At 38.7% G+C, this 20980-nt stretch overlaps 1 protein-coding gene across 1 annotated transcript in view; it reads right to left on the reverse strand.

Annotated features, from left to right (window-relative positions):
• med27 (mediator complex subunit 27) overlaps positions 1-20980 on the reverse strand; it is a 90716-nt gene that overhangs the window by 34570 nt on the left and 35166 nt on the right. Inside the window, exon 3 of the mRNA XM_088614638.1 lies at positions 12578-12708. Within this exon, the coding sequence (XP_088470764.1) occupies positions 12578-12708 (131 nt within the window). The remainder of the gene's footprint in view (positions 1-12577; positions 12709-20980) is intronic.

Genomic DNA, 20980 nt, shown 5'->3' on the forward strand with positions numbered 1-20980 from the left:
CCACAAAACCACTTAAACCATTAGAAGCCAAAGTCTGTACAGAGCACTGTTATTTTCAAGAAAACATATGAGATGCTGAAAACATGTTTTACTTCTGTAGTGCTCTAACAATCTCTGAAAGCAAATATTTGAAGGCTGGTATTTCTTACATATACTACTTCGCTCTTCAGTATGGTAAGCATATTACTTATAAATGCATTGGCCTTTTGACCTGTGTTCGTAGAGTCTTACAATTGAAGCTATAAAAATAATAGAGGGATACACAAAAGGTCTTTAAAATAGAAATGTCACAGGATATAAAATGGGAGCATACTGCTCAAGGAGAAAGATAAATCTTAGCTTCTTCTGCAAATATAAATAATTTAAGTCTAAGGTTCTGCATGATTGTCCTCAGATGTTACTGTAGTTATAACAGAAATGGTGTGATTGACGGGCTAGACTAAAAGGCTTTGTGAATTGCCCATCTTCCCTACTGTTTTCACTAATGGCACAGATAAATGTCTGAAGTTGGATACGTGTCAGAACATGCCAGAAAAAAGGGATGGTACGTTTACACTACCAATTACATATTGTCTACTCACATATAGATTTCACAGTTCAAAAGTACCTGTGTGGAGGGATCAATTTTATTTTGTTTTTCTTAAGTTATTGTTACATAAAAACACATAGCTTTATCAATGTACAGTATCAGTTCAGAGACTGCTTTCTTCAGACATTCTCCTCTAATGTACTGTACCATTGTTTGTTATTTGCACTTTGTTTACTGTAAATATACAACACGAAGAGTGTTTACACTCAAAAGTGCTGCTCTGTATCCACGTGGATTTGAAATTCATTTGTTTCTATTTTTCTTCTTGAACAGTGTATGCATTGTGCTTCACACTTTATAGTGCAAGCCTTATCATAATTTTATTTGCTTAATTTTATTAATACTTGTATGCAATGACACCTATCGTTTCCTTCCTACCTAAACTTAATGTAAAGCTTGTATATAATATGTTACCCTATATACTGAAGCTTGCTAATAAAATAGCATCAACAGATGTATTACACACTCCTGCACCAAGCAATTTTATTAAGAATGCAAATTCATCAAATCCCGCTCTTTGTGTTGTCTTGTCAAGCCTAGTTGATGAGACGGTGAGAAATAGAATTAAAAAAAAAACAGAATACAGCTTAAGTGCCCTTTGATATCCTGCTTCCAATCCAAAATATTTTATCTCAGCAGAATATGGTGTAGTGGCTGATTGAATTATCCAGTTATAGAGAATCAATGCATTACACAATCATGAATTAATGCATTATTCAAAGTAGTTAAATTAGAAAATACCTCCCTGCTCAGATTTAATTACAGGAATCTAAATTTATGTATAACAAATATCTCAAAAAAAATTGAACAATAATTAAATGTCAGCATTGAAAATAAACCAGTAGTGATGGGGGGCTTGCGTTCGAGCACATAAAACACAGTACCTGTGCTTTTCTTACTGCAGCACTTTCGATACATGATTTGATTCTACCTAAGACCAGTGAAATGTATTAAAGGGCCAAAGGGCCTTCCAGCTGTTTATTTTGTTTGTTTTAAGCATAATCAATATGAAGGCCTGCCAATTTCCTTCACTTTAGTGGCTGAATTTTATCATCACAATGGGGAAATGTGAATCTGGGTCCCATATGACTTTTGAAATAGCCAAAAATAACCACTCAACACCATTCTACAGTCCAAAGGATCCAAATGGATAATATTAGAGCACAAAACAATCGAGCATCCAGAAAAAGCTACATTTTATGAAAGGTGTTCTTTGATTAAAATTCTATAGTGACATCACAATTTTCACTTTTTCCAAAAACTTTGATTAACAGCTATTGGTTGGACCATGCGTTTTCTTAGTAGGTGTAAAAAGTGTAGCAGTGGGAGAAAGAGTGTGAGCAAGAGGGAACTCGCAGACTGAAGTCAAGTTTCAAGTCAGTTTGTTCAAGTCTACAGTCAAGCCTTGAGACAAAAATTAAAAAAAATAATCAAATGCACTGTTTTACTGCAGGGCTGTTTTAATTATTTAAGCAAACATTATTTAGGTGAAAAGAATGAAAGTCTTATTCCCTGAAAACAGGTGTCCCCTGCAATCAGCCAGGGAGAACACGATGGAATGGAATGAAAGCAACATATTAAAAACACCATTATACATTTGCCGTGTAAAAAAGAAAAATCATTTTCATGAGGGCAAGCAAATAAGTAGGAAAATGAGATACTGTCCTTTTTAATATGGAAATCCGTGACAATAAATTCAGAATGTGACATTTGTTTAATATTGCCTCCAAGTCAAAGAAATTTCTGCTGTATTGTTTAACTAAATGCCACAGAATGATCACACATTCCTTAATGTAGAGAAGAGAGAAATCAATGCTGATCTATACATGTGTACTTTCATTCTGAGTGCACACAGAATTTCGGTAGTACAACAATTATACCTAGGAGTAGTTACAGTTAAAACATCTGATCTAGCACTGTAACTTTTCAACACTGTGATACCCAAGTTATTTTAGAGCACAAATTGAATTCCCTAAATAAGCTAATAACCGATCAGTGAAAATAGTCCAGGTCAATAAATGTTTGATCATGAAGACAATCACTATGGTGTGATTTCTGAGATTGTTTTGGAATGGTATCTCTTTAAAATGTATATTGATTGTCTGAACCAAAAGATTTACTGTTCAATCACTTCAAACTAAATAATCTTGGAAGATTATTTAGTTTGATACCTACTATAGTAAGTTTTTTTTACCAACCATACCTGAGCTTAAATTAACCTCTTCAGCCTTAAGCCTATCCTATTCTTCTCCCCATATGTCAGGATTCTGCATCACTGTCATGGTCCCAAGAGGGACATTGCAAATACAGCTATCGTTTAGGAAGATTTGCTAGTCTACATGGAGTACTGGCACACGGAAAGACAAAATGGAAGGCTTAATACTCCACACTTAGTACTTTCTTCTGAATTGTATAATGTTAGCAGGAGTCTCTTTTCTCTCCTTCTGTATTGTAACATCATGTACTGTCACACAGCTTTGTTAAGTGCCTTGGGGCAAGGAAAAGGTGTGAAAGGCACGATAGATATAAAATGTATATATTTTATCCCTATAAACAATAAGCAGAAGCACTGCTCAAGGGCAAAGTTCTCAAGTGGGCTTTCTTAGCTACACTTTCACATACAGTATGTGGCCTACAGACCTATCAGGCCAGATCTTATTCCAATTTCTGTATCATTAAGCATGCTGAGAGGATGTAGCTTTTCCATGGATGGAATACCATCACAGGATTACGCTCTATCAGTGCTGGAACCCTTAGTGTAACTGGGTGGACAGGAGCAACTGGGGTGAAGTACCATGCTCAAGAGTACCACATGTCATGTCTGTGACAGGACGTGGCACTGCAACCATCCAGTAAGTGAATCCTGAGCTCTAACCCCTACTTTGTGATGCTTCTTATGTTCTCCTTCCTGAGAAGGTGTGCTTGAATAAATAAAATTAATAACCCAGGCACTGGAATGGCAGTGAGCACATATCAAGTGTGCTGATTACGCAGGCCACGAGGGGCCAGATGGTGAAATGGGCCCACAGATTTATCCAGGTCGGTGTAATCTGGCCTGTAAAATGAGAGAAATAATCCCCCAATCTCTCACTGATTAGAAGGGAAAAGATGTTTTAAAAACATCCTGAAAAATTAAAGTATGGTTATGCAATTGCAGGACGTGACCTTAGGCTGGAAGCTGACCCTTTCTTTCCAGGCATCGTGGCGGGGTGTTAAATCAAAGAGTCGACAGCTATCTCCACACAATTCGGAAAGCAAAAAGAAACAGGTGAACACAGGAAACAGGTGTAGGCGGTCATCACAAAATCAATTGCTTAACGTCTCTTCACCATGCCAGTCACCCAATCAAACAAAACAATTTTAATTACAGCTCAGACAACAAGATCTATTGTTCAACAGACTAATTCTGACATTTCTTGATAAAAACATTCATGTTTTTATTCCTATGCCATTCACAGTTTCGCGTATGGTAAAAGCAAAGACACAATTAAGAAGATATTGCCTATTAAATGTCTCGCAATAATGGAAAACACTCCCCTAGCAAACACAACAAGCAAATAAAGCCAAAACCAGCTCTGTATAGTTCAGGACTCCCTGAAAAGTTCATACCCTGTTCTTGCTCGTTTTCAGATAATTACTACCTACTCCTTGCACTTCAGAACACAGCATTACAATAAATCCCTTCACTGCTAAAGTACTAAACAGATAAAAATGTATTTTCATATTCATTATATAAAGCACTATCAGCCTGAGCCTGCAGCCACAGTTAGTGTGCATTTATTATTTCAGAAATGTTGCTAACAGGTGAGCTGAGGATTAATGAAGTCTCTAGAATAAGGAATTACATCTGGAAATGACAGAATACTTCCTCAGCATGCCCCTGCATTAGTGCTTCATTCCAAGGTGTTACAGTCAACAAGGTTTGAAAATTAATTTGTCTTGCTGCTATGATTTTTTCTTTAAATCCTATCATTACAAATGACAGCTGCCCTTGAAAATAATGCATGTGCAGTTCTACAATTAAAGTGAAATCATCAGATTTATCCAAGCCTCATAAACGCCAACTTGCCCTCTCTAATGGGATAGCTGGCAACAGGAAAATAACAGCACTGCAGATCTAATTACAGAAATATTTTGAAATCCAAGCAATGTTTAAAAAAACATAACTCGCGTTGTTTGAGCACTGCAGAAGGCTGGAGTCACCTCTATGGGTAAAATAGTCAGGCACATGCACTTTAGCTTTACCTCAGATGTAAAGATAACAATGCCTCTATGGATCAATCCAGTCAGGAGAGTTTGCTGTTTTAAGTATGTCTATTTACTGTACATCCTTACCAATCTGAATCCCTTGATGTTACAAAACAAAACAGATCTTGCTTGGTCCCCTGTTTTCAAGTCACATCTGTCTAGGGAGTGAAGAGTTTCTGCACTGAAAACTTCAACTTATTCTATATTTTTAACTCAAACCCCAAATGGAGGATTCCCTAGAAAACCAGAAAACACTGAACTATCTGTAAAACTAACGGTTGAGGGAAGGGGATGATCTATTCTGAATTCACATGGGACTCTTCAAATCTGTACAGTATACCAGTTTTTCTGATTTAAGGCATGATAAAGAGGAATGAAAATCAGTAACAGGGAAGCACCTGAATATTTAAATCTAATTAAAGAACAATTCTTTGGGTTATTTCTGTTTGCTGGTCATAACCACGACATACAGTCGCTTTATGCTGAAAGACACAGCCTTAGCTCTTACAACTAGAAATGGAATTTTGCGATACAACTTATTCATAAACAGCCGGAAATTCCAAATGTCTGAAACAAAAAACTAAAAATCGGATACAACCTGTCTGTGATGGAGTGCTATAACAAAACCCAAAAGACAAGCAAAAGTTTCTCCATCTTTTCTGATCCTTGAGCCTAGAAAACACAAAGCTGTTCCAAGGGGTGGTTTAGATTTTTTTCCTGCTTACTGCGTTGTTGCTTTTACTGTATTTTGCTTATAGAGCTTACAGTGGATATGTATTCAATAATTCACCATTAAAAGCTGTTGTGTCTATTTATGTCCAACGCTTCCCCATGGTAAGCTTCAGATGTGTTTCGCTTTGCAGCAGGCTTTTGAACTGTATTAGGGAAATGGATAAAAAATAATAAGGTCCAGAATACCCAGCAGTTATTAAATGGTTATTAATTGAAAGAAAAACTGCTGTACGTGTTTGAAATGATCTGGCAAAATATTTAAATTGGTCAATTTAGAAATGAAGAGAAGTCCCAAGTGCTGGGATCACAAGCACAAGCAGAGGAAAAGTAATTAGCGGCTTTGTGTGCAGAAAATAATTGGCATGTGATGTGCGGAGACGAAAAGGGATGGGTCACAAGTCTAAACAATAGGGGCTACAGCATGAAGTATTACTGCAGGCTAGAGAGCAAAACTGCCAAATAGAACATCACAGATCCTTTTCTAAGGTGCCTGAACTACAGTTGCTTCAAGTTATCTCCACCCATTTGTGCCTGACGTAAAAACACATTATAGATGGCTTTCGAGGGTCTGTTATACATTCAGCTCTTCTTATTGTGTAAACGTACTTTTTAGATATGATTAAATGAACATTAAACTGTTAAGCATAAGATGACAAATGTGTTTTTTCTTTGGACTGAGCAAGAACAAGATGAAGACAAGGAAAATCTAGGTTAAGCTAACAATATATTTTTTTTGAGATTCAGACTTTATTTTAACATGGTAGATGTTTGCCTGAACACTTTTATGATCAAAGATAGTAATATCTCAATCACATTCCAGCCTACCTACACTGCACTGTATTCCCTGTTTGGCCATTTGCACCTGAATTTTGTATCACAGAATGAGCTACATAGAACTGTAAAAAATAGACAAGGCAAGTGGTTGGAAAGGGAAAGTTTAGAAGCATAGTTAAGCAAGACATGGCTTATGTGTACATTTTACACAGCTCCACTTGGCGCCATTTTCATGCAATCCTTGGGAAGTCTTAATCCAAGGCCATAGTCACTAACTGCTTTCCAATCCCAGCTCCAACCAAGGCATGCTGTCAAGGAAAGCAAAAATCAATATAGTCTCTGCTCCTGATTATCCCGGTTCTAGAAAGCGTGTTCAACCATCAGATGCTACCTTAATCTGATTTGCTTCCTATTTGAGCAGAAACTACCCCAGCTAATGACTTGTATAATGCGCCATTGCTGAGCTCCGTACTAGGCGCACGTCAGCGTCACACCGGCCGATAACAGGGATTAAAAGGGCAGAGAGAGAGAGAACCTATTGATTTTCACTTTTTGCTTTAAGCCTCAGCTTCCAGTAAGTTAATGGGAGCAAATGTTCAACCTGGCGACAAGACACATCAGTGGTAACAAGGTGGAAGCATTTACTATGTGTTCATACAGTTGAAGAGGTCCCAACAACATTTGACTGCTGACAGTTGTCTGGGCCTAGGTGAAACATGTCAAATGGCTATTTAGTCAGTTAAATTCAACATGTTTCCATTCAAAAGATTAATGTCTGTGTTGTCCTAGTCAGTGGCTATCATTGACATCCTCTTCTGATAAACAAGGAATCAATAAACTGATTAAACAATCACAACAGATTGCAAATCTTTCTCTTCCCTTGCTGTCCACCCAGGCACAAGACAAGCTGTAAGGAAACCCATTTCACAGAAAGGTATGGATTAAATCGATGTACCTCCTTCCCCTAAATGAGATAAATTTGAAAAGTTTACCTCAATGACTTCTTTAAGTGTCAAGTTAGAAGCAAAGTTTTTTTTGCCCTTTTGTTTTCATCGGCTAAGCACTCTTCACTCACAGTATTTACCTTCAAAGAGATCTATAAACTGAAGACCACAATCATCGACTAAACTCATGCATAAAATTGCAAACAGCAACCTTCTGAAGCATCTTTCACCTATCAATGCATTCATTTATCAAAGAAATGAGCAGCCTACATTTCCAAGAAGAGCGATATCTAGCCTCAATTAATACAATTAATATTATTAATACTATGAATAATAGAACACTTACACTTACAGATTCAGTTGATAATGTGCTACAGTGGTGCAGATGCAGACAAATAAAATATGGGAACACAATAATGTTTCTACACACATTAATCACAAAGAGCTGACCAGGGCAGATCATAATGCAAGAGTCTAAAAATATGGTTTTAGTGCAGAGATGGTGCAAAGTTCATGCACTTCCTTTGTGGTGCCTGGGATGTAGTAGGATACACAGCAATGACGGTCCCTACTGATACGACATCGCAGCTCTGAGAGGATTACCTGACAAACCTGCAGCTAAGGTCACAGGACCATGAATATTCCTCTCCTCATTAAAAGAATTGTTTTATTCAACTGCCAGGAACAAATACACAAATATGCAAAGCCTTTAGCGCTGAAACGGCTTTAAACGTTAGTCTTCAAAGCAGATACAAAGCTGCATATACAAAGAAACTTAAGGTCTAATAAGAAGGTAAAAATCCACATCAAGGGTGCTTGCAAGCAGCACAGCTGGTAAATGGTTGTCTGCTGTGATCCAGATGTTATGAGAGCGAGAATGGGTCATTTTAAGAGCTAGAATTTGCCAAGTAGTGAGGGACCACTGAACTGCCACATGTAGGATTAGTCAAATAGGGCTCTGTCTGCTCCTCATTCCCTATACATTTTGTACACTTTCATCTGAAGCTTTCATAATCACATCATTTAAAATTCCTCACCTACTGCCTTGCACCCCTTAATAATACCACTGTTATTTACAGAAATCATTGAAATCCCCTTCTTTGCTACTTGTCACATTTCTTTGACTCTTATCTTTGATCCTTCTACCATCCCTGTAAACCCTTATATATATAACTCATTTATACATATAAAGTAATCTAATCATGCTGGCACAACTGAGGTTTCCCATCAAGTGCCTCTTCTAAACCAACATGAGGTAGTTTTCTTGCTGGATTTAAAAAGTCAAGTGGCAGTTTGAACTGAATTGAAATTTGTAAAATAACTGTGTCCCTCTATACACAGCTTTTGAAGTAACACGCTCTTTCCATTCTGAAGAGGATTTTTTTTTGTAAGAACCACTTGTATAAAACCATTGAGAGCTCTTACTTTTTTTTTTTACTTCCATTGAGACTCTCATTTGATTTATCAATGCAATTTGCCTTTTCTTCTCATGACCAAAACGTGCACTTTTCCAAGTCACTCCACCACCACCCCCATTAGTGTACAGGCTATATAGTTCTCGCATAATATTTTCATGCTTTGTATAAAATAAGTAATATTATGATTTGAGTCTATTAGGGAGGGTTACAAATGGTTTAATGCCACTATTATTTTTATTATGACAACAAATTACAGTATTTGTGACAAATATTTGACCATCAGTAAGAGTACAGTTGTCCATCACATACAATGTTAAACAAAGTTAGTGAAAAATCGGAAAATATGAAAGCCACCTCACATAAAGGTTTTGCATAATTCATTGGCTACTCCATTTAGCACTGTGATTTCAGGAGAACAATGTTTCACAGAGAAAGAGACAGCTAGCCTTCACCTTGTAGTGCTCTTCAGCAATTTCAGAAACACATTAAGCTTTTCTCCGTCTTTGCATTTGGAATGGTCACCAGGAAGTGCAAGACCAGGCAATCACAGAAATCGCCCAGCAGTGCAAGACTAACACTAAACACAGCACAAGGAAGCTGTGCTATCTAGAATAGCTGTTAATAAACATTTCCAGGAGGGATTCCAAAAGTGTTTGCTTCAGAGCAGACTTTTCTCCTTATATGCCAATAACTACATAAGAACGAAGGAGCCTATTATGCTAGAGACATTCAAATGTTTTTCACCTGTGAGTGGTTAAGGCATTTTGAATGTGTTCTGTATGAAGAGAGAAAAAAATCTGCATAACTGTATAGTAAAACTGCTACATGCAGCAAAGTTCACACCAGGCTGGCCTCCACAACCTACAGTTTGCGAACAGAAAGAATATTATCTAAACCTTAAATTATAAAACATTATGCATGTGTTATAACATGAAGCATTTACGACGGGATTATGAAATCCTTATGTGGCAACATTCAAATAAAGTGTTACCACAGAGATATTACACATAGGCAGCATGGAGGAACAGCATTGCTTCCTCATAGCGCAGGGGCCCCCGAGTTCAACTCCTGCAATCTACGTGGAGTGCTTTCTGTGTGGAGTGTGTATGTTCTCCCCGTGTTTGTATGGGTTTCAGACATGCTGAGATAATTGACTTCTATAAAAAATTGCCCCTGCTTTGTGGCCCCATGATGGTCTGTGTCCTGTCCAGGGTATATCCTGTCTTGCGCCCATTGCTTGCTGGGATAGGCTCCGGCTTCTCCCAATTCCCTGTACTGGATAAAGTGGTTTAGAAAATGTAACAGACGTATGGATATAACAGATACACGTTTGGAATACGTGCCAGGGATTAAGGAATCCCCCACAGATAAATACATCACCATATTACCTTGAATGAAAGCTATGTGACATTAATTTTAAATTAACCAGCTGAGGCGTTTAAACAAGGGCAGAGCTTACCCAAGGGTGCATTTTCTTATATTTGAGGTTTTTCATGAGTCATGTTGGCAAACAAATGCGGATGTCAAGCACTTTGAACATACTGAGATTTTCTATCCTTTATTTCTTGTTAAAAAGATTTTTTACTGAAGACAGAGCTATGTACTCTAAAGTTATGTAAACTTGTCTTCTTGCTTTTCTTTCTAATTCAATGATGATTTCCGCAATACAATCTTCCGCTTCTTGCTTTTCTTTTCAATTCAATGATGTTTTTCTCAATCCAATACAGCTGTGGAGCTATTCCCGTACCTGTTAATGTTTAGAGGCCTTTTTCATCCACCTGCTTTTAATGTACTGCTTGTTTAAGGGCAGTTCTTACGTCAGCAATAATTATTTAATAGTGACGTTAAATCATGGGAGGTGATAAAAAAATGAGCTATAAGTTGTGAATGAAGCTGGTCAGGATTCATCCTGTGTAATCTAAAAAAACAAGATGCGTACAAATCATACTTGCTCTGACACATTCAGACAATGGACTTGACCAAAAGTGAGTCACATGTCGCATCCCACTCAAAATGAAATAAAATTATACCAGTGCTAATGAGACATAGTGAGAGAGATGTCAAAAAGGCAATGAGGCTACTTTCTCAGCATCCTTATTTTATTTTCAAATGAAACAGCTTGGTCTGCATTACAGATTTTCAACAAATAGAATTACTTCACTTGTAACATTAATATCCCTTTTTCATTCGTTAGGTTAAATGTTTTTTTTGCTCCTTTTCAAAAACTGATGTCAAAGTGTTAGCAGTCATTAACTGCTAATTCTTCCTCCCATTCTTTTAATTAACTACAAAATCACTTGTGCATGGCTTGGACTCAGACTCTGGCAAAAGCCGGGTTTATAGAACAGAAGGACTGTCCTCTCGTTACAGAAACAGCAGGGGGGAGAAAGAGCTCAAGGCACCGCAGATCTGAGCGGATGCTAGACAGAGAGGTGCTGAGCAATACACAACTACGGAATCATAACATAATGTGCTCGGTTATTTGGCCCATCATTTATTCCATTTCCTCAAACACACACTAGCCCAGCCATCCATCAGTGACTGAGCAGCCTGGCTGTCCGGAGGTTCAATAACAGAGCTACAGCGGAAGTATTTAAAAAAAAGCAACAGCTGCCAATGCCATAGTGACACAACTTCTGCTTCTGTCAATAAGTAGAAAGGTGGCATCGCAATGTACTTCACCAGCATGATCTCCGTGTTACACAAAATGAACAAAAAAAAACCTCCCAAAAGGCAAGATCAATGAACATGACAGGTAAAAGAAAAATAAGTTTTTCCGGTTCTCGCCACAGAATGCACACGTCAATCATTTTGGCAAACGGGTTTGATGCTGCATTAATGTGGCAGCTCATTTAAATTTTCTTCATTCGAAACCCCAAAGAGACATGGGTTTCTTCCTGAGATGGCTGCACCTCGAATCTTTTTAAAAATCAAAGTTTAATATAAAAGAGTACTTCCTTTCATACACTGCAGCAGAACATTAACAGCACACAGACTTGGCACTTGACATGTATTCCAATTAAAGAGGATTGCTTCTCGCAGATGTCTAACACTGTGCTTGAGACAACCGAAGCACATTCTTCCATTATGTTGGATCTCATATCTTGATGGAAGAGGGTTCAGACCCTGTATAAACCACAAAACACAGACTGAAAGGAAACAAATTCAGTGGCTACATGAACACAGCGTTTCTCTGTTAGTCGACTACACTGACAGCTGTGGACCATTCTCAAGACCTTCTCCAAGCCTGACTGACTTTCATCTTACATTAAAAGCCCATTTTACCCTTGGCAGGGCAATTTTCAAAGTGGCTCCCTGGCTAGCTGAGGCAATGCACAGGAGGTTTGTTTTTATTTCCAAGATCAAAGATTCTGTTTTGTGACCCCTCAGCATATGTATTTAACAAACAGACTAGCATGCTATTCAAATTGTACTTTTCCTGAAAAATGACAGACTGCAATGTTGAATTTCTGTAGGATTTGTCATTTATTTCTTCCAGATCAGGTTCAGAAACAATCAAAAAAATGTATTTTCACATGGTGGCCCAGTGGTTTGTTTGTTCTCCTTGTGTTAGCGTAGGGGTTCTCCCCACAGTCCAAAGACATGTTGGTAGTTTAATTGGCTACTGGGAAAACAGGCCCTAGGTGCGAGTGTGTGCGTGCTTTGGTCTGTGCATGCTCTGCTCTGGAAAGGCATCCTATACAAGGTGTAACCCAGCTTGCGTCCATTGCTTGCTGAAATAGGCTGACTCCCGCCTCTGACCCTGAATTAGATGAGGCAATTAGAAACTGGATGGATAACACACCTCTACAAACTTTTGGAGCACCCCGCTGTATGGATCTGTTTGGAGCTATGGATTGGTATAAACTCACTGTGGAGGAAGGACAAGGGTGGTAGGCTGAACTTTCGGACGTCGTTTGGCAGAGGCACCCATCTGATTGGCAGAGCGCTTCAAGGACTGCTGGTTGAGAAGACTAGATGCCAGACCAGCATGGTATTGCAACTGGAAAGATAAGAAAAGAAAACAGAATAGAACATGTTAGACAAATCTCCCTTGGCCTGCCAGTTCATTTACATCTGTTTCTTACAGCTCTTAAATGCTGACCGGTCAGGTCAGGCAGAAGATACTGCAATGAACAAAACACACAACTTTGGAGAAATACCTGCTCATTCAACACTGGTGAAAGAGGCAGTCTCTAGAGAGTAGGGTGTTACTGCTTTTAACTAAATTAAATTAAAAAATATAAAACACAATGTAAGGGCTGAAAAGCTCACGAACTGTTGCAACAATATAAATGAAACTAAATCTTTTTTAAGTTAAATACACAAGAGAAAAGTTATAACAACAGGGAGTATAACGATATCAGCTAACAGTTAGCATTAATAATAGATTAGTAGAGTATGATTGAGCTAGTGTAATGGAGGACAACCTGTGGCCTGAGAGCTACATGCAGCCCTTGGAGACATAAAACAAACTACCCACTTTACTAAATCTAGTGATGGTTTCAGATTGTTTTTTGCTTACACTTAAATTACGGCTGTTCATGGTTTTGCAACTTCTTGGTCTTTTCTGCTAACTTATGAAAACATGTTTGGAAAAACCAGCTGAATTTAGAAGTACTATACTAATAAGACATAAAAAAATCAATACGATAATTATCACTATTCATAAACACATTCTAAAACATGACTTGCTGAAAATCTCTTGAAAGCATTCTCTTCTTCATGTTATGTAAAAAGTTTTATTCTATTGAATAAAATTATTGGAAGCAATATCATTAATACAGACTCAGCAGCACCTCAGAGAGAAAGTGGCTGCAGTCCTTAACTTTCATAACGTTTACAATATTTATTAACATGATATAGATTCTTATAAGCTGGAGCTTACCTTATAAAAAAATAAGTAGATGACTCTCACTTTTATACGCATTAATAGTATTTTTGGCATGGAGGCCAAACGTGGAAAACATTTCAATCCATAGTAATTAAAAATTAATATGCTGACATTAATATTACCATCATCATGAATAAACATTTTAGGGAGATCATCTATTCATAATTAGAAAAAGGGCCAAAATGTGCTGTGCACAATGTGTGGTGCTTGATATAAATATACAAGGAGATGCATTGGCATCCCTGTATCAATAGTACACTCCAGAGCAGGGTAGCCAACCAGTCAAGGAGTGCTTGCCAGTCGATCGATCCATAAATGGGCTACTTGACTATTTACTTTTTTCCATAGCCTAAAAATGCATTCAAATCTGTGCATGTAATGTCATACATTTTACTGCCCTTGTGTGTGTTTAACCCTTGTCGAACGGGTTGTAAAAGTCTCTTCCCTGAGTGCTGGCTGACACTGAAAAAAGGCTACAGGAGCTCCGTAAATAGTGTTGTGTGTGCTACCCAAGAATGTTTTCTTGGTTATTGCCGCACGAACCCCACATTTGCTACAGTGCATGGTGGAGCGAAACAGAGTGGCCGTGACAAATTCGCCAACAGTTTGTTAAGTTTGATTGCCTATTTGATAGCTGTAGTGTTTGAGCGAAAATGATAAAGCAAAGGACCGAAAACTTACCATTACCACAAGGAATGGGAGCGTGAATATTATTTTGTACTTTCGGATTCAAACCTGCAATGCTAGCGTCTACACGCAGAAGGGAAATATAGAACATTTCAAAACTGCACACAAAACGTATGATGTGGACTTTTCCTCTAAAAGTGAGTTACGTAAAAGAAAAGTTGAAAAATTTAAAACTCAATTAGCAGCAGTCGTTTTTTTTTTAACGAGGCCTATTACAAGAGGAAAAGCGGCAATCATCGCATCATTCTGTGTGAGCCACGTCTTGGCTAAACACAAAAAGTCATTCAGGGATCGAGAAGTAATAATGAAAGTGATGAGGCTGCTGACTTGCTGTTTGGAGATTTCAAAAACGGACATTTTTGGCGAGGTTCAGACAGCTGCTGCCTGAAATCTCAAGTCGTCTAAACACGGTGAATATGCCCAATTAGAGGATGACCAGTGGCTTCTGGATTTAGCATTCCTCACAGACTCGACTGAACTGCTGAATGAGCTGAATGTCGAGCTGCAGGGACAAAATAAAAATGTCACCGACATGATCAGCAATGTCAAAACGTTCAAAAAAAAATTACAAGTGTTCTCAAGCAAGCTTCTCAGTGCCAATGCTCACATTAAGATAGGATATTATTTTTTTCTAAAATGGGGAACATTACTTGTTCACTGTAGCATGAGTCACTTGCTTTGATATGCTGTCATATTAGTGATGGGTATCATTATTTTACTGATCACAGTCTGTTTTTCCTATATCAGAGCTTCAAATTCACCCTGGTAGATCACGCAGGGCTGGCAAATGAAATTGTAGATCTTGCGTTAAAAAAAGGTTGGGCACCCCAGCTCTAGAGTGCATTGTATTGAGTGGATTTACCCATAGTACCAAATCATTAAGTATGGTACAAACCAGTTGTTTTGCAGTATGGACATAGTGTGCCACCATTTTGCTTCACAAATAACCCTAAACCCCCACTTACCGAGATGATCTAAGTAATAAAACACGGAGGAGACAAGCTAAGAAAAAAAGGAAGTGTCAGGATTTTTTTTTAACATGCCTGTGTCATCATTTAATCAACTTGTAATTTAGTGGAGGCAGGAAAGCAATGTCATTGTAACAGGTATAGATCTATACTGCAGTACAGGGTTCTGACAGAGACAAATAACATACTTAACAGAATCAGAGCCACGCAGGCCAGTGGAATTTCAATCGCCACCATCCGAAATCAAACGGTTCTCTGACTCCTGGCCTGAAGCAGTGAAGTCTTGCCTAGAGGCTCCAAAAGTGTTTTAAAATCATCAGTGGCTTCCAATTTCCATATTTTTGTGGATTGTTTTTTTTGCTTTTGATGTTGCTGATATTATGCAGTTAAAGCAAAGTGGCTGAAATGCTACAAACTTTCTGGGCTTTCTCATGGGAAGATGTTTTTGTCTCAGAATATACAAATAATAATTCATAATAATTGCTTACACTTATATAGCGCTTTTCTGGACAGTCCACTCAAAGCGCTTTAGAGGTAATGGGGACTCCCCTCCACCACCACCACCAATGTGCAGCATCCACCTGGATGATGCGACGGTAGCCATAGTGCGCCAGAACGCTCACCACACATCAGCTATCAGTGGGGAGGAGAGCAGAGTAATGAAGCCAATTCATAGATGGGGATTATTAGGAGGCCATGATTGGTGAGGGCCAATGGGAAATTTGCCCAGGACGCCGGGGTAAAACCCCTACTCTTTTAGAGAAACGCCTTGGGATTTTTAATGACCACAGAGAGTCAGGACGGTGCCTGTTTGCAGTATAGTGATGGGGCATTAGGACCCACATGGACCGAAGGGTGAGCACCCCCTGCTGACCCCACTAACATATGCAGAAGAAGACGGTGTGTTGAAGCAAAGAGTTACAAAAAAATACGGGTGCAAGCCCACCAGTGACTGGAAAAGTAGATAACGACAAATAAAAACAAAAACAAAAAATCTTACTGCTGCTGTTCACTAGAAATGGAGCACACACTAGGCTGCCTTCATTGTAGTCTTTCTCTACACCGCATTAAATATTACTATTTCAATAGCCCAGTGCAGTTTCTGCATTGCACTTCCTGTTATGGCTTTATTTTATTTTTTATTAATCATTATTGATTGTTATTAATTATTAATTAAGATATTGTTTTAACTTGTTTGCATAAAATTTAAATTTCCTATATTTTTACAATTCTAGATAATGGATTCTGCTTGGCAAATAACTTGGCTTCCATGTGCACCTTTTAGACAGAGTAGACAGTTTCCTCCAAGCTCCCAATGGAGTACAGATATAGCCATATAATCGAGACCTGGGCTAGCCTATTAGCTAACTGTGACCAGGATTTCCCCAAGCAGCAGTGCACCACTGTTTGAGTGCTGTCGGGGCTGGCTGGAGCTGGGCCTGCACTTCAATCCGTGGTGTTCTGCATCAGTCCTCCCTTCAAGACTGTCTGCACTACTGACGAACACAAGTAGAGAATGACAGCACCTGATTCACAAGACTCACCCATGACGTCTATGTTTCCACTGTGCTGGAGTAAGAGCCGTACTGGTTGGCTGAGATGATTAATAAACTGAAGAATGTCAATAAAAAGTATTTCTAATGCTATTTTAAAAAAAGAAATAGGATGGGATACATATATCGTGGAAGCTTTTAAAATGGACTCTGATGAGTATTTACCAGTTAATGGAAACAGAACCAATGACAAGCATAACAACATTAAATAAAAAGTCAGCTGCACGTACACAAATCTTAGGAATCTATGCTCACTTGAGACTTGCAAATCTAGGACATGACAATACTTCCAAGGAATAATCCCTGCCCACATGTCTGTCCTTTTACCCCCAAAATAAATGTAAATACAACATTTCCTTTAGCATACTGAATGCAAAATAATCACTGAATAGTTATACAGCATTCATAGAGTCAATATTCCTGGGGCTAACCAGTCAGTAAACAGGTGGCCAGCTTGATTCCAGCTAATTACTAAATCGTCAGTATGCTGCACCCGTTTCCCCACAGTCTGATTCACTATTCAGGCTCTGTATCGGTTTCCTCGCTTCAACACAGAACCCTTCAATTAGAGCTTAAATAAATCCGTAGCCTGTTAATTGCTATTAAAATATTCCACCTCTTCTCCTAATTAGCCCACATCCACTGTACTGGTAATGCTTAACAGAACGAGCAGCAGACGGTAGAGCACTCCCCCGGTTTAAATCTGGCTGACCAAAGCGGGTGCGATAACATTAAATTATTTTAATTAATCGCAGCTCCTTCACAGCTAATGAGGCTAGTTTGCAAAGTCTGAATCTCAAACCAGGAGTTTACACCCAGGGATGCTGAGAGCCGATATGAAACACCACCAGCTGCAGTTTTGAAATTAATACTTTGCATGGAACAACTTCACAATTGGTCTTCCACCAAACGCCCAGCAGCGACATGGAAGACGACAAAAGTTCGAGCTGCATTTTGTGCAGGACAGGCATTACAGAGACAAACAGCAGAGGTTTCAGTGTTTACTCTCCAGCAGGGCTGGGGCATGGCCCTGAATCTGCAGGACATGCCAAATCCCCATTCAAAACATTCTTGCATTGTGCAATTCCAAAATTGACCACTGTGCAGGTAAAATATTACAGGTGACAGATGTCTCAGAAGTCCAAGTTGCAAGAACTCCTGCCAACATTTTGTTTTGTTTTTTTATTGTGTGATAAAGGGGGGGAAAACTCACATTACAGAGAAAGCCAAAACATCGGGGGTTCCCTTAGTATGTTGAGCCACAGAGCCAGAAAGACTGTCATTATCTTCATTCAGCTTTATAATCCCTGGCACATGCTCTGGTCTCCTGCTACCAATTCTATTCAATTAGTGCCAGATGATGGCCTGACTACTCGTTCATTCTCCTTCTCCTGTGCGGGTTTCTCTCGCTCTGGGAAGTGTTAGACTGATCAGTAAAATGTTAGCTGACGTCCTTGGGAAGGCTTAAAGTATACATGTATTCAAACAGCACAACAGCAGAGTTTTTTTTTTTTTGGGGGGGGAGGGGGATTGGCAATAAACAGCAATGTGCAGGTAGAATCTTTCAATGGGGAAAAAGATGAGAAAATGAGAAAAGATCCAAGGGCTGACAGCTGAATGTGTTATCTGCAGCAGAGCTCTAAATTAAAAAGAAGGGCATCCGGCAACATACGAGCAGCGGGTGCTTAAACGCTGACAAAGGACACTGGTAGCATAATTACTGTCAAGATCAAACAGAATGGAAAAGACATGGAGCTCCATTGGAGACCAATAAGGGGATGATGGGAGGTGATCTCTGTTGTTTGATTGCCATTCTGATCAGGCAGATCGTAACAGAGACAAATTGTCTAACTTACTTTTGTCTCTTAAACTTTCTTTGCAAGAAAACATTTGAAAGTATTCTACATGCCAAAGACGGAATGGTCAGGAAAGGCAGAAAAGCAGTACAGATGAGAGTAAACTTACCCATACTACGTATATGCAAAGAAATATATACAGGTCTGTCAAATGTCACATGAAGAAATTAAATGCAGTTTAACATCGCTTAATTGGGTTTTTGTAATGCACTATAATAAACCACTAAAAATATAAAATGCTTGTAATCTCATACCATGTCTTGTTACAACTACTCACAAAAATACGAGCAGTGACTTTACTGGATAAAGTCTACTATAAGGTTCTCTGCTTGCCATGTAACCGTGACAAAGTCATTAGCAGTATAAGTATCAGACAGTACAGTTGTATACAGAATTACAGAGCAAATATCAGAGAATAACAAAATGCAGACAACTGCAAATCATCTATTGCTTTTTAGGTAATGGGGATTCTGGTCCACCAGCACCCACTTGGATGATATGACGGCAGCAAAAGTGCACCAGTACGCTCCCCACACATCAGCTCTCAGTGGGGAGGAGAACAGAATGATGAAACCAATTCATAGATGGGGATTATTAAGAGGCCATTATTGGTAAATTTGTGAGAACCTGAGGAAGGTGCACCCTGCTGGAATGCTGTCACATTAGCAGAAGCTCACAGGAAGGACAGACAGCAAGTGAGGTTCCAGGGCTTGCTCATTACAGTACAGTCAGGCTGCCACTTGCCAGTCACTACTGATGGAGTTCTGTACAAACTAGACTTATTCTGCATCAGGTGTGATGGTTAACTGCTTCTGGACACCATGACTCATGGCCTCCCAGATCTGGGTCTAATATCAACAGACTGTGTTTGTGGCTGTAATGTCCTGTCAAGTTAGAAGTTACTGGCTGTGAACACCCCAGATGGTAAGTAGCAGTGAGCCGACTTCGTCAGGCTCTAACATATCAGTAGCACGAAGGCATTCTTTTTGTTATAAGTCAGACATATTATTTCCTTTCAGAGTTGTTCTTTATATTTACCAAGCTTGACATCTAACAGGTTAAACTCATCACCTGTCCCCGATAACACTCTCACTAATGAGGCAATTCAATGCTTACGCAACATAGTCATTCCAATGTTACATAGTGAGAACCTGAAATTCACACCAAAAGCAATTAATCAATATCCAAAATCGCTGTATTTTATTTTCGTAAAAATGTTTCTTAAAATGTTTTTTGAGGTTCCGATGGATATTTGGTAAACTAATAAAAAACGCAAACTTGGTGTTCTACCACAAAATAAAAAAGACCCAGTGTATATATATTAAAATGAGATATATACACATTGACCATGTAAGTGAAATTCGTTTTTCCGTTTTTGTCTGTAAGAGCAATGGAAAGGATTTGGAGGATAAGGATGACAATGGAAAGGGTGGGGGGAAAAAAAACATACTGTAAAAGAAGAAAAAGAAAAAAAGACCCTGTAATGAGTGACGTCTAAATATTGTTTGCATGGCCTAGCACAAGTATATCACAATGAGTGAAGTAAACTCACTGCAGAACTTCCAGCCTAAAATAGCAGTTAACCTTCTGGTCCACTGAATGAAGTCTGAGGGACAAAACAGATATTCATTCTTCTCTTTCATTTTAGCAAGTTGTATGCCTCCCAGACACCCATCTCATTACTCATTGAATGAGAACAACAGACGTGTGTGAACAGGACTCCTTCAGTAAAGAAGAGCTTTGGCTCAATGCCTTTTGTGATGAGACATAAATTGAACACCATGAGTGACTCTTCCAGGACCTGGACACCAGTACATGGTCAAAGAAGGTATCCCTTCAGCATTTGTGGTCAGACAAAAGAAATGGCTTTAAAGATGGCTGCAGTGAAGAAACAACCATCTTATTTTCTTTGTTTTACTCCCAGCCTATGTGCTAATCTGCAAATGACAAGTCACTCCAAATAATGTGCTGACAAGTGATAGTTTCTAGTGTCAAAATTAAGATTAACAGTTGTGGAAAATTTTGGCAAAAGAAAATGATTCAAACTTTGATTCTTGTTCCAAAAACAGACATTGACTCAACTAGCTATTGAGAGGTAGAGTGCAAAATTGAATCATCATTTAGCAACGTAGGCTGAATGAGAGGAATTAATACAATGCTTCTAAATTATATTTTACTTTTAACTGTGTCATGCATCCATTTGATATTTTCATACATGTTGACTACAATAAATCACTCCAGTCCCATAGAATTATTTTATCGGTGTTGTATCAGTCTGGAAAAGAAAACTCTAGGGCTGCCTGCCAGGTACAGCATT

The sequence above is a fragment of the Lepisosteus platostomus genome, chromosome 21 (genome assembly GCF_059453375.1).
Source record: "Lepisosteus platostomus isolate fLepPlt1 chromosome 21, fLepPlt1.hap1, whole genome shotgun sequence".
Taxonomy (NCBI): domain Eukaryota; kingdom Metazoa; phylum Chordata; class Actinopteri; order Semionotiformes; family Lepisosteidae; genus Lepisosteus; species Lepisosteus platostomus.